The sequence below is a fragment of the Callospermophilus lateralis genome, chromosome 6 (genome assembly GCF_048772815.1).
Source record: "Callospermophilus lateralis isolate mCalLat2 chromosome 6, mCalLat2.hap1, whole genome shotgun sequence".
NCBI classification, from domain to species: Eukaryota; Metazoa; Chordata; class Mammalia; order Rodentia; family Sciuridae; genus Callospermophilus; species Callospermophilus lateralis.
In genome coordinates this window covers 125,760,167-125,774,086 of record NC_135310.1, presented here as the reverse complement: position 1 = coordinate 125,774,086, position 13,920 = coordinate 125,760,167, and the positions used below count along the sequence as shown (strand labels likewise).

General features: G+C 38.9%; 1 protein-coding gene across 2 annotated transcripts; it reads left to right on the top strand.

Moving 5' to 3' along the window:
• Positions 1 to 11,658: 11,658 nt before the first annotated feature.
• LOC143400786 (vascular endothelial growth factor B-like) lies at positions 11,659 to 12,635 on the top strand. Of its 2 annotated transcripts, XM_076857786.1 has the most exons (2): positions 11,659 to 12,169; positions 12,271 to 12,635. In XM_076857786.1, exons 1-2 carry the CDS (start codon positions 11,763 to 11,765, stop codon positions 12,428 to 12,430), a joined length of 567 nt encoding a protein of 188 aa, XP_076713901.1. In that variant the 5' UTR covers positions 11,659 to 11,762; the 3' UTR covers positions 12,431 to 12,635. The 2 variants fall into 2 exon arrangements, with proteins under 2 accessions (XP_076713901.1, XP_076713900.1); XM_076857785.1 differs by having other exon boundaries at positions 11,668 to 12,635.
• Positions 12,636 to 13,920: the final 1,285 nt, after the last annotated feature.

The window sequence follows — 13,920 nt, the reverse complement described above, 5'->3', positions numbered from 1 at the left end:
ATGTTTAATTCTCAAAAAGCTTTCAAGAATGTACTGTTATCTCCACTTTATAGTAGAGAATCTAAGGCTCAAAAATTAACAGACTTTTCCATGTCAGACCGCTAGTAGGTGGTAAAGCTAGGATTTAAAACTGGCAGATTGGTTCTGTAGTCTATGTTTGAACCAGTATACTATGCTTCCCTATCAGGCAAGCAAAATTTAAAAGGACTCAGCTGGTGAGGATATGATATGTAGGGGGGAGAAAATGGGAACAGAATACCTACTAGAAAGATAATGCAGAAATCCTGTATAGGGTATTGATGGTTTTATATTAGATGTAGGTAACAGGAATGAAAAAATGAAATACAAGTATATTAGGTATGTAAGAGTAAGACCAAGAAAGACAAGTTTGCTCATGTTCATATAATTTATCACGTTTTTCTCATATTTCCAGAAAATGTTTGCTCTTTCCAGAGCAGAACATGTTTTCATGGAATATGCCAATTCATTTTCATTTGTTACTTGTTTTACTTCTCCTGCAGTTGGGTCTTACATCATCTCAATGTTGAAAGATTGAACTGAGAGTCTTAAATAAATAAAAAGCAATTAACACCTACAATAAAAAAAATTACAAACCCCATCCCCACAGCTTTATTGTGCCTCTAATCCTTGTAGGAAACAATATATCTTTTTTTTTTTTTTTTTTTTGCACATTGAAACAGATCTTCAATAAGCAGAGGAACAGTATAAGAAAAGCTATATGGGGAACTGGAGTTGTGGCTCAGTTGTAGAATGATGGCTGGCATGTGTGAGGCCCTGGGTTTGATGATCAGCACCAAGTATAAATTAATAATTAAGATTTATTTTTGGTGGTGCAGGGGACTGAAACCAGGGCCTTGTACAAGGGAGGCAAGTACTCTACCAATTGAGCTATATCTCCAGCCCATGCATAATCAATGTGATTCTGCAACCTGTATACTCAGAAAAATGAGAAAATATGTCCCATCAGATAAAAATGTATGATATGTCAAGAACATTGTACTGTCATGTGTAAGTAAAATAAATAAAAAAATAAATTAATAATTAATTAAATAATTTAAAAGGAAATCTGTATGCTCAGAGACATAGATTCCTCACCTAAAAGAGCCTTTTATATATCTATTCATTAGGAATATCCATTAGTTTTCTGTGTTCATGCTTCACAATATAACTATAAGCTCCTGAGGGTGTAAGGGCCCTTGAATGGGGGCTGTTCTGTGAGTTCCCCTTATGAAGTTGGAAACAGACGTTTCTGTGTTGGGACCATTCTTTGAGGGAAGAAAACTATGCTCATGACATTTCACAAGATGGAGTCCCTTCCTTCCATCAACTGTCACCCACTCCACAACTGCCACTCCTGGAATTCCCAGTGCTCAGAACCCGGTGACCTCATCTTGAGGAAATAATGGGGCTGGGGCCTTCTGAGGACTCCCATTGGTGGAGCGAGGAGTGGGTGAGTTCATTCTTTCCAGAGCCACAGGCCTGGTAACAAGCCTCGTACAGATGGATTCCTCAAGCCTCAAAATGATGGATTCCTCAAAGGAGGACCTGGGCCTTCCTGGTTGTAAGTGCCCCTCTCATCCTTAGAGAGTAGGGAAATACCCTTTGTAGGCATGGGGTGGTGGCTGTCTCCATAAAGTGATAAGCAGTTAAGAGATAGACTCCACCAAAAAAGGGAGGACTCCTTGAAGACACAGACAACATTCTGCCCAAACAGAAAAGATACATGGGAGTCCTTCAAGGACCTTGCCCTTAGTGAGGCTTCTCAGTCTGAAGAATGGCATGGGTCCTAGACTGGGAGCCAGAAATTCTGACAGAGTCTGGGTAAGTCATGGCCCCTGTAGACCTAGTGTTCCTCATCTGTCAAAGGCCAAAGTGGCCTCTCAAAGTTCCTGCCAAAATAGCTTGGACTCTATCAGAAGACAATGTGGCAAGTCTTGCAAGAGGAAGGGAAGGAATGAATGGATGACTGAGCCAAATCAAGGAGAGGAATGAGAAACAGTTCAGGTCTCAAGTTACAGCTGTCAGCCAACTTTTCTCTTTTCTTTTTTTTTACTGCCTCAGTGTGGGTCCCATGGTACTTTGTATGGCTGGGGATGTGCGCTCTGATAATTGGTGGATGCATGATGTTTCTACACTGGAGGAAAAAGCTGCAGCGGGAGGAGTGTGCCCAGCAGTGGGTGGAGGTGATGAAATCTTCAACATTCACTTACAGCCCATTCCTCTACTGGGTCAACAAACAACGCAGATATGGCATCACCGCAGCCATCAAGACAGGCCCTCCCAGGGCTGTTGCCAATGCTGAGATTAAAGTTCACATTTCAGATATTATGTGGGAGCAGGAACTCCCATAAAGACAGATGTTATGCCTTCAGAGTTAGCAGCCACAAAGCAGAGGACCCTTTTCTCCTGCAACTTGCTTTGGTGGCCGCACAGCATCCCTTAGTTAACCCAATGCCAAATCACCAGACCACATCCCCATTCCAATTGTCTTTCTGGAGATACCCTCTGCCCCACCCCTCTGCAAGTCAAACCAACCTCACATGCTGGACTACTCTGCCACCTACCTCTTTCTCAAGTGTCCTGAAAGGCATATCCACTTCTAATCCCTTCAGACACTGTCCCATGGGGTGAACTATTTCAATGTGTCTCCTCTGGCTTCTCAGTTGTAACCACCGCTCAAGGAGGGAGCTTCAGTTATCAGGGGTGGTAGTAAAGAGAACTAACCTAGAGCATAAGATAATAACATAGAGGTCAGAGCCCATAGATTTGTTACATTATTAAAGATTTTTGAAAAGTGAGAGTCTTTTGTGCCTTGTTTGCCAGTAGGAGGGCAATGTCCTTCCCCTGTTTGATGGGGAACAAGTCTAATAAATACAATGAGAACTGGAGGCTGACTTAGAAGAAACACATTGAACCAGTATTTGTGGATGAGCTCAATTCCCTCCATCAAGTGTTAAATGTGTGCAAGACCCTTGGCTAGGTCCCCAAAGGCACTGCTGTTCTATAGGATGGGAAGTACAATTGCCACAAGAGTGACAGTTGCAGAGGGCACATGGCTATGGCAGTCCCACAGTACCTATGCCACTGGACAAACAAGTCAGTATGAAGCCAATGAACCACATCACACTATGGGCTGAATGGCTGGTATCTATTATATATTGATTTAAAAGATTTTTTTATAAGATGGATACAATATCTTTATTTTTTTAATGTGGTGCGGAGGATCAAACCCAGTGCCTAACATAGGCTATACAAGTGCTCAACTACTGAGGTATATCATATATTAATCTTAGGTGGTAGTGCTAAGTGGTAGTGTCTGAACATTGTTTCTATTATAAGCACAGTGGAAAATGGCTATTCTAATTTTTCTTTTATTGATAAAATAGACAGGTTCCAAGGGCATATGTCATTATCTCCTTTGTTGGTATTATTGCTGCTGAGCCACTTCTCCCATTTATATCTTCCTGGCATTAAATTTCCAGGTCTTTCCACCATACCTCTTGGGACCCCTTCCCTAATTATGTCTTGTTAAAATATACTTGGTGACTACTTTAGTGTGTGTAGAGTGTCATCAGCTTGGACTATAGATTTGTTTAGAGGAAGGGCTAGTGAGTAGTTCTTAAAATTATACAAAGAAATACATCCATAGAGTGCTTTTAAGATATCCATGGCTGCCCTAAAGTTGAGTCCCCTGTCACTCTACTATGTGGGAATATTAATAACATGTGTAGTATATGGAAAAGGTCCTAAGTTAATTATAAGCTATTTGGCCCCAGTTTAAAGATAAGAAAGTCTGATTATGTCACAGAAATTTTCTCCATTTACTTGGAAATCAGCAAATCCAGTCATCATATTTGATCTTGACTTTAAATGCAGATTGTCCACAGGGGTAGGGCCAGTTTTTGCCTATTTTGTGGAGCATGGTGGTGTGTGTGTGTGTGTGTGTGTGTGTGTGTGTGTGTGTTTGCATGTTTTTTTGTTTGGTGTGATTCTCAGAACTTAGTAATTTTTTTTTCTTTTTATTCATGTGTATGGCTTGAAAGGATTCCATCTAGCAACTGCAAAGAAAGAACTAGCACTGGAGTTTAAGCCTTTTTCTTTCATTTTCTTTAAAATTTTTTTATAATTTGTAAACAAGATCTTATATTGTATGTCAAAATATAATTCTGGGCTAAGTGGACCTTCCTCATTAGTCCAGGTGCAGAGGTTCACTCTTCCCTCATATTGCTCCCTCTTGATTTTGTCCCCTTCAACCCTGAAGATGCCTAAAGCCCAAGACCTACAGTCTTATTTTCTTCAGGCCCCATACACTGATTCTGAAGGTAGATTCTGGAACACTGCTTTGCGCCCATTTTTGGTTCACCATTGCTTTCAAAGGAAAAAAAATCCATAAAAAATATCAAAGGAAATCTTTTTTTTCTCTTCAGCAACAAGGAGTGGGGGGTGGCTAAAGATACAGTGAGAGGAAAAGGAAATATTTTATTCAGATAAATGATAATGGCTCTATTACTGTTGTGAAATAAAACTAAAACTGAGTCATCAAACCCTTGAATTCACTACCTAAACAGAACCCAAACTGCTTACATTTTACCAAAAGAGCTCCCCTAGAATAAAATAGGTTGGTACTTCTTTGAGAAAAATATGAGAAAAAACATGAAGGTTAGGTTCATATAGCAAACAATACACACAGTATAAACTATCCGGATACACAAATGTGTTCTGGTTTGGGTATGAAAGAACTCACATCTACATGTTATTGGTAAACAACCAATGAGGTGTGCATAAAACAAAATCTGTCAATAAAATTAAACATTAGGGTTATGAGCCCACAAGGAGACAAAATCCTCAAATTTGACCAATAGGGCCAGCCAGGGTGGGCTGGAGGGGTCATGTCCAGCAATGCAAAGAAAGGAAACTGCAGGAGAATGCAAAACATCCAGCAGCAAGGGAAGTGTGTCCACTTCTCAGATGTGTTGCCTTAGACCCATTCCTCAGTACCAGGTATGCTGCAGTCATCTTGAAGCCAGGCACTCTATTACTTCGGGTCTTCTCTTTCTACAGTAAGTGTTGCCTGTCTGACTCATGGGGAGGCTCTTTAAGTAAACTTTATGCCATATATATATATATATATATATATATATATATATATATATATTAGAATAAACGTATCAAGATGTATTGTTTTGGGAACCTAATGAGAGTAGCAGTAGGAGCTGTTGGACTGAATAGGTAAAAGGATTGCAAATGAAAGCCAAACTCAGATCATGGCCGAATCTTTGTCACAGAGCTCAGGATGTCACAGGTGAGACTTGACTTTAGCTCAACACAAGGCACAGGCTAGGTAAGTGAGGACACCATACTGATATAAATTCCAAATTAGCAAGTCAAACCAACCTTAGCACTAAGTGATAGGTTGGTGGGGTTTGTAAGCTGGTGAGTTTTCTGGACTGGAACATAGAAAGTTGAGATACTGACCTCTGTCTGTGAGACATGGTAGTTTCTCAGGCAGGATGATGACAAGGGATCACTATCCTGAGTGCAGAATGGGTACCTCTGGCAATGACCCAGCCATTTCATTCCTCAGCATATATTCTGGGGGATGAAAACTCATCTACAAAACTATGCATGCTAATATTCATAGCAGTATTATTCCTAATAGTACCAATGTGGAAACAATTCTAACACTAATCAACTCATGAATGGATAAACAAAATGTGCTATACAGTGGAATATTACTCAGCCAAACAAGATGTGAATTACTACTATATGCTACAACAGGACAATAATACACTAAAAGAAGCATACACAATGCCACATATTATGATTCCATTCATATGAAACATTCCAAACCAGATAAAGAAGCTGGGGAATGAATGATTGTTCAATGGGTACAGAGTTTCCTTCTGAGGAAATAAGAATTTTGTGGAATAAAGAGTTGTAATGGTTGCATTATCTGTGAATATACCCAAAAGCACTCAATTTTACATTTTAACATAGCGTCTGTTATAATAATGTGAACTTTATTCCAATTTTAAAGAGAATCTGAAAACTACAGTCTTCAAAGATTGAATATTTTTAATTTTTTGAGGTTGTAGATGAACAGCATTCCTTTATTTGTTTCATATTTATGATGAGGATCAAACCCAGGGGCTCACAAATGCTAGTCCAATGCTCTTCCACTGAGCTACTGCCCCAGCCCCAAAGACTATCTTTTCAAAGCATTCTCTTTCCCTATCTCTTTCTGCACTACCCCACACCCCACCCACTCTGATATTCTTTCTGGTAATTAAGAAACAGAGAACTGCCAGCAGAAGATCTGTATCTTTATTATTCTTAAGGAACTATTTCAGCCAAAAAGATTGGAAAAGTTCTATCAAAAGTCAAACACTTAAAAGGACTTAATTTTGTTCTCAATCGAATAGATGAATTAATCACCAACACTGAGGAAGGTGAACTTAGAATATGTTTCCTTAAAAATCTTTCTAGCCCATTAGTTGATCAGGTTGTTTATTTCTTTGATGTTCAGTTTTTTGAGTTCTTTATGTATCTTGGAGATTAGTGCTGTATCTGATGTGAGTGTGGCAAAAGTTTGCTCCCAAAATGAAACCTCTCTCTCCACTTCACTGATTGTTTCTTTGGCTGAGAAACAATCTTTTCCAGCTTGAGTTTATCCAATTTATTAATTCTTGATTTTTATTTCTTGTACTTTGGGAGTCTTGTTATGGAAAGTGGAACCTAATACAACATGATCAAGATTTGGGCTTACTTTTTTCTCCATTTTGCACAGGGTCTCTGGACAAATTCCTAGGTCCTTGATCCACTTTGAGTTGAGTTTTAAGCATGGTGAGAGACAGGGATTGATTTTCCTTTTGCTGCATATGGATTTACAGTTCTCTAAGCACCATTTGTTTAAGAGGCTATCTTTTATCTACTGTATGTTTTGGTGACTTTTTCTAGTATGGGATAACTTTATCTATGCGGGTTTGTTTCTGTGTCTTCTATTCTGTATCATTGTTCTATATATTTCATCAACAAATATATGAAAAAAAATGTCCAACCTCTCCAGTAATTAGAGAAATGCAAATCAAAACTACTCTAAGATTTCATCTCATACCAGTCAGAATAGCAGTTATCAAGAATAGAAAGAACAATAAGTGTTGGGAAGGCTGTGGGTGGAAAGACACAGTCATACATTGCTGGTAGAACAGAAAATCGGTACAACAAATCTTGAAAGCCATATGGAGATTACTTAGAAAAATTGGAATAGAACCACCATTTGACCCAGCTATCTCATTCCAACGGACTTAAAATTAATATACTATAGGAATGCAACCACATCAATGGTTATAGCAGCTCAATTCACAAGACTTAAATTGTGGATCCAACCTAGATACCCTTCAATAGATGAATGGATAAAGACACTATGGTATATATACACAATGGAATATTACTCAGCATTAGAAGAAAAAAATTATGGCATTGACAGATAAATGGATGGAATTGGAGAATATCATTCTACATGAAGTAAGCCAACCCCAAAAAACAAAGGCAGAATATTCTCTCTGATAAGTGGACGGTGAACCATAATGAGGGGGTATGGGGAGAATGGAGGAAATTTGAGCCAAGGGGAAGGAGAGTTACATGAGGGTAGGAAAGATGGTGGGATGAGATGAACATCATTGCCCTAGGTACATGTATGACTGCACATGTGGTGCAACTCACATCATGCAAAACCAGAAAAATTAAAAGTTTTGCTCCATTTGAATACCATGAATCCAAAAGCTTAATGCTGACAGTATAACTGATTAAAACTCATAAAAATACATTAAAACAAAGAAAAATTCAAAATGTATAATTTTTGAGTCCAAAACAGATTTCTGCTAGACATAACCTAATTAGGGTCAGATAATTATTAGCTGCCTTCTGTATGCCCTCAATATGGGTTTCCAGTTGGTGACTGCATTGACACTCAAAGACAACAAATAGTACATGCTTTGGGTCATATATTCCCAACAGCTCATTCCTCAAAATTGAATGTTTCCAAGCTAGGGGGTTTGAGCATGTGCCTAGCATGAGCAAGACCTTGGGTTCGATCCCAGGACCACAAAAGGGAAAAATAAATAAATAATGTTCCTCAAAAATGAAGACATCTGGTTAGGGCCATAGAGCTACTCTAACCTTCACAGCACTATTTCCAATCCATTCTCTCATTTTTCCAACATACTTGTTACAAAAACTTAGAAAAAAAAATAACAGGGAAAAATAAATGTAAACTAGTGTATATTCATTTTGTTGTGCTCTCTCTCCTTTTATTTTAAAATAATCTCTTAATTCTCCTCCCCAAAATGTTAGATACTGACTCTAGTTAGGTACACATTTTGCTTTAGGAAATAAAAGAATGCCTAATATCTTCCCTTATTTATTTTTAGAAGGTATATTGGTACATCAGAAGCAATTAATTTACTATTAAAGGTATTGTGGTTTAGAATTACAGAATCTCAGAACTACAAAAAATAGAAGAAATTATTTAAACAATCCTAAAATCTGGAGAAGTTGATCTGTCAACTCATGATCATAATTTTAGTTAATGAAAAATTGAAGAATATATTCTATGTCCAGGCCAGTGGTCTTCCATACTCTTATGCCTCATTACATCAATGACTGGCAGTGTGTCTGGATCTTCCTTTGTGTAAGATGTCAGATCATAGACAATCTGAGACCACCCCTCTCATCCTTCCATAGCAGGAATTGAATCTAGGCCCTGGCACAGGCTAGGCAATCGCTCTACCACTGAGCTACTTTCCCAGCCCATCAAATTTTATATCTTTATCAATTTCCTGTCCCTGAGTAGATAATCTTAGAAGGTAACAAATATTTGACTTTAAATTAAGGTCAGACCAAGTACTTTCATCATATTTACCTCTCCTGGGAGATTTCATGACTGCTTTTATCATCCCCATCAGAAGCTGGAGGCTTTTTGCATGTTGAGCTGGTCTAGATGTGAAGGCTGCCGGGCACTGGCATGACGTCCAAGATACTGGAGGGCAACATTCTGTGGAAAGTATGCCTAGAAAAAGAGAAAAATGATGAGGGTTAGACAGTAGGGCTGACTGCAGTTCTACAGCAGAGCAAAGAGTTCTGGAGAACTGAGGTTGATGTCCTTGGTCCAAAAGAATACAGGGGGTTGATAACCAAACTAGCTGATTTCTTCTAAGGTCATCAAATATGAGCATTCTCACATTTAAAACTTTCATCTTTTTATTTCTGGAACACTTCTTAATTTCATCACATTTCTTGGTATTTTCCCCACATAGCTTTTATTGTTTTTTGGAGATTTTAAAAATGTTTTTATTCCACCTTTAATTTCATAATCTCTTCAAGAAGAGTTGTTTATATCTCCAAAGCATCTGAGAGATGAAGCCAACTTATTTTGAGTTTTCTCCCTTATACAATGAAAAGGAAAAATGTCAATTTGTGATTAATATGTAAAGAGAATTTTAATATTGACTAACATAACATGCTTACATATTTCAACATGGTGTTTTAGACACAGTATTTAAGAGTTACCTAAAGTGTGTGTGCTTCAAAACCAACTCAATACAAACTAGGCATTAGAGCAGAGACTATGTGCCTAACAGAAGAAAGTGCAGGCCCAATCCTTCATCATTTTAGCTTAGAAACTAACGAACTTAACAAAGTTTCTAAAGCACAATAATTAAAATCAAGAATCAATAAGTGGGATGATATCATTCACAAAACTTCTTCACAGCAAAGGAAACAATCAAGAATTTCAAGAGAAAGTCTACAGAAAAACTTTGCCACCTGCAGCTCAGATAGAGCATTAATCTCAAAGATATGTAAAAAGCACTAAAAACCAAAACCAAAAACAAACAACAACAACAAAACCTCAATCATTAAATGGGCAAAGGAACTTAACAGACACTTCACAGAAGAGATAAAAATGATCAAAAACTATATGAAAAATTGTTCATCATCTCTAGCAATTAGAGAAATACAAATTAAAATTACAATGAACTCCATCTCTCTCTAGATGAATGGCAATTATAAAGAATAGAAGCAATGATAAAATTTGGCAAGGTTGTAGGGAGAAAGGCACATTCATACATTACTGGTGGGACTGAAAATTGGTGCAACCTTTCTGGAAAGCAGTATGGAAAGTCCTCAGAAAACCTAGAATGGAACCACTATTTGACCCAGTTATCTCTTTCCTCAGCATATACTCAAAGGACTTAAGATCAGTATACTACAATGATGTAGCTATATCAATGCCTATAGCAGATCAATTTACAATAGCCACGCTATGAAGCTAACCTAGTTGCCCTTCAACAGATGAATGGATAAAGAAAATGTCATACAGATACCCAAGGGAATAGTACTCAGTTATAAAAAGAATTATTTTATGATTTTTGTCATTAAATGGATGGATATGCAAACTATTATTCTAAGTAAAGTAAGACAGTCCCTAAAAGGCAAATGTTGAATGTTTGCTCTGATATGTTGATGCTAGCACTCAATAATGAGGGAGGGAAGAATAGAAGTTCATTGGATTAGACCAAAGGGAATGAAGGGATGTGAGAAGGGATGGAAATAGAAAAGAAAGAATGAATCCGATATAACTTTCTTATGTTCATATGTCAATGCATGACTGGTGTTCCCCACATCATATGCAACTGTAAAAATGGGATCCTAATTACAATAGGTAGTATGCCTTGTAAATATGTCAAAATACACTCTAGTACCATGTATAAATAAAAAGAACAAATTTTTAAAAATTACTCATGAGCATAAAAGAAAAAAGTGTTTGTCCTTTGTATCATTTAACTGGATTAGTTTTAAAACTAGTAATAATCATCTGTGATGATAGGAAAACATTCCCCTTTATAGCTAACTGAGGAAAGGAACAATAAATTAAGAAAATATTTAAACTGAGCATTTAAATATTTGAATTTTAGAATAGTTTTTAAGAAACTGCCATTTTTTTTCAAGTACACAAGTGTATGGACAAAATGTTACAGTATGTAACCAGCAAAGAACCCTGTAGAAAATTAAATAATGCATGCAAATGACATATTATTAATGCATTCATTGCTTATAAGACAACATCTGTTCCTAAAGTAGTTGGCTTCCTATTTCATCTAAATACTCTTACAGTACTCTTTTAAATAATTTTTAAATTATAAATGGACACAATACCTTTATCTATTTATTTCCATGTTGTTCTGAGGACCAAACCCAGTATCTCACACATGCCAGGCAAGTGGTCTACCACTGAGCAACAAACTCAGCCCCCTTACAAAACTCTTTATGACACAAACTTAACTTTTTTTAGCCAAATATGCTCGATACATTTTCACTATCTGTACTCATGGGATCTAAATGAAGTTTAAAGTCATTAAAACTACAACTCAATAAGCTTAGCACATAATTTTATATCACACATACATACACACAGAGAATGAGAAAGCAAGCACAAACACACAGAGAAAAAAAGCAAACACACCTTTCATGTTTGCAAAATTTATTTACTCATTCCTTTCTTATAACAACACTTTAAGTAATTTAAGCAAGGCAACACTAATCAGGGCTCTCATTAAGAAGCAATCCAGGGCCCCCGCCCACCGCGCCCGGGCCCGCGCCAAGGGGCTCTGGCTGCTGCCGCCCCCTGCGCCGCCGGGGTAGGGCAATGCGGGCGCCCCCGGCGCGTGGCCCCAGCGGGCACCATGCGCCCCCTGCTCTGCTGCCTGCTGTTCGCGGTGCTCCTGCATCTGGCCCCAGCCCAGGCCCCTGTCTCCCAGCCTGATGTCCCTGGCCACCAGAAGAAAGTGGTGTCATGGATAGACGTGTATGCTCGTGCCACCTGCCAGCCTCGGGAGGTGGTAGTGCCCCTGACTGTGGAGCTCTTGGGTACTGTGGCCAAACAACTGGTGCCTAGCTGTGTGACTGTGCAGCGCTGTGGTGGCTGCTGCCCTGACGATGGCCTGGAGTGCGTGCCCACCGGGCAGCACCAAGTCCGAATGCAGAGCCTCATGATCCGGTATCCAAGCAGTCAGCTGGGGGAGATGTCCCTGGAAGAACACAGCCAATGTGAATGCAGACCAAAAAAAAAGGAGAGTGCTGTGAAGCCAGACAGGGCTGCCACTCCCCATCACCGTCCCCAGCCCCGCTCTCTTCAGGACTGGGACTCTGCCCCTGGAGCACCCTCCCCAGCTGACATCACCCATCCCACTCCAGCCCCAGGACCCCCTGCCCACGCTGCACCCAGCGCCGCCAGCGCTCTGACCCACGGACCTGCCACTGCCGCTGCCGACGCCGCAGCTTCCTCCGTTGCCAAGGGCGGGGCTTAGAGCTCAACCCACACACCTGCAGGTGCCGGAAGCTGCGAAGGTGACACATTACCTTTCAGACTCAGTGGGCCACTTGCTTCACAGGCCACACCCCGGTGGGAGAAGAGAAGAGCCTGGGGAGAATAGCCCAGCCCCAAGTCCTGGAATCTGCTTTAGGACCTGGGCTTCTCAGAGGGCGTTCCTGCCATCGTTTGTCTCCCAAGGCTGCCATTTAACAAAGTTGATGAGGAGACTTGACAGCAGCAAGAGGGGTCACATGCCAGCTTTGGGGGGGATGGAGTGTTATTTCAGTTTTTAACTAACTTGTGCATCTGAGTGTCTTACACCTTGCTCCTGCCTCCCCTAAGAAGACCCCAACCTCTGCAAATAATGGGCTTTGATACAAAAACTGTGATACCCCCCCCCCACACCCTGATAAAAGAGATGAAGAAAAAAAAAAGCAATCCATAAATGCAATGAATACTCAAATTATTACAGGCTATTCAGGCCTCTATTAGTTTAAACTACTAACAGCTTTTAAAACTCAAACTCTAGTAAAACAATAACCTATAAAGGCACTTTAATTGATAATTCACAATATCAGTTTGTTTCACTGATCTCAGCCTTTATTTTAATCTTTAATGTGTTTACAAACATTTTTCATTCACCCCTTTCATTTCACATTTTTTCTTTTTTATGTTTTAATTAATTACACATGACAGTACAATGATCTTGACATATCATACATTTGAATAAGATGGGTATAATTTCTCATTTTTCTGAGTGTACAGGTTGCAGAAACACATTGGTCATGCAGTCATGTATATACATAAAGCAATAATAAAGTCTATTGTATTCTGCTGTCCTTTCTATCCCCCCTTCCACTCCCCTCCCCTCCCATCACTTATTTCTACCCATTTTTGATGGTTTCTAAAAATCCCCAAAGTAATACGCACTATGTTCCAATTCAAAACTATAGTTTATGTAAGTTTAGAAGTGTTCTATTAAAACTTAACTAAAATTATATTTGTGTATATATACTTATTTATATATACACATACTTATATGTAAACATACCAAACGCCTATCAACTGATTATTATTGAAAGAATAAGACTAATGGTGTCTGTAGTGATTGATTTTGTGTAGGATGTTCTATTAGAAACACAAAAATCTTAAATTAGTCTCAATTTAGATAATTTCTTGCATTTTGTAAAACAAAGTTTTATCACATGTCCTAGTTCACTGAGATAGCAGCTGATTTCTTGGTCTGCCAAGTATCACCACTGAAAGGGAGATTTACCTACCCCTGAGGGGTTCAGAAAAGTTAACTCTCAAATCACACTCTGGTCTCAAGTTCACACAAAAGCATGTTTTATTTTCTTAGGACACTAAGAAATTGGATGATAAAAGACAAGACAAGACCATGCCTCCCACAATCTTGGATTCCCTTTCTTCAGGAAAGATTTCTGAAGGTTTCCCTATGCTCTTCCTGGATTTCCCAATCCAGCTTCAGAAGAGCTCACCCATCAAAAGCTCAGCTGTATCCCCTTAAG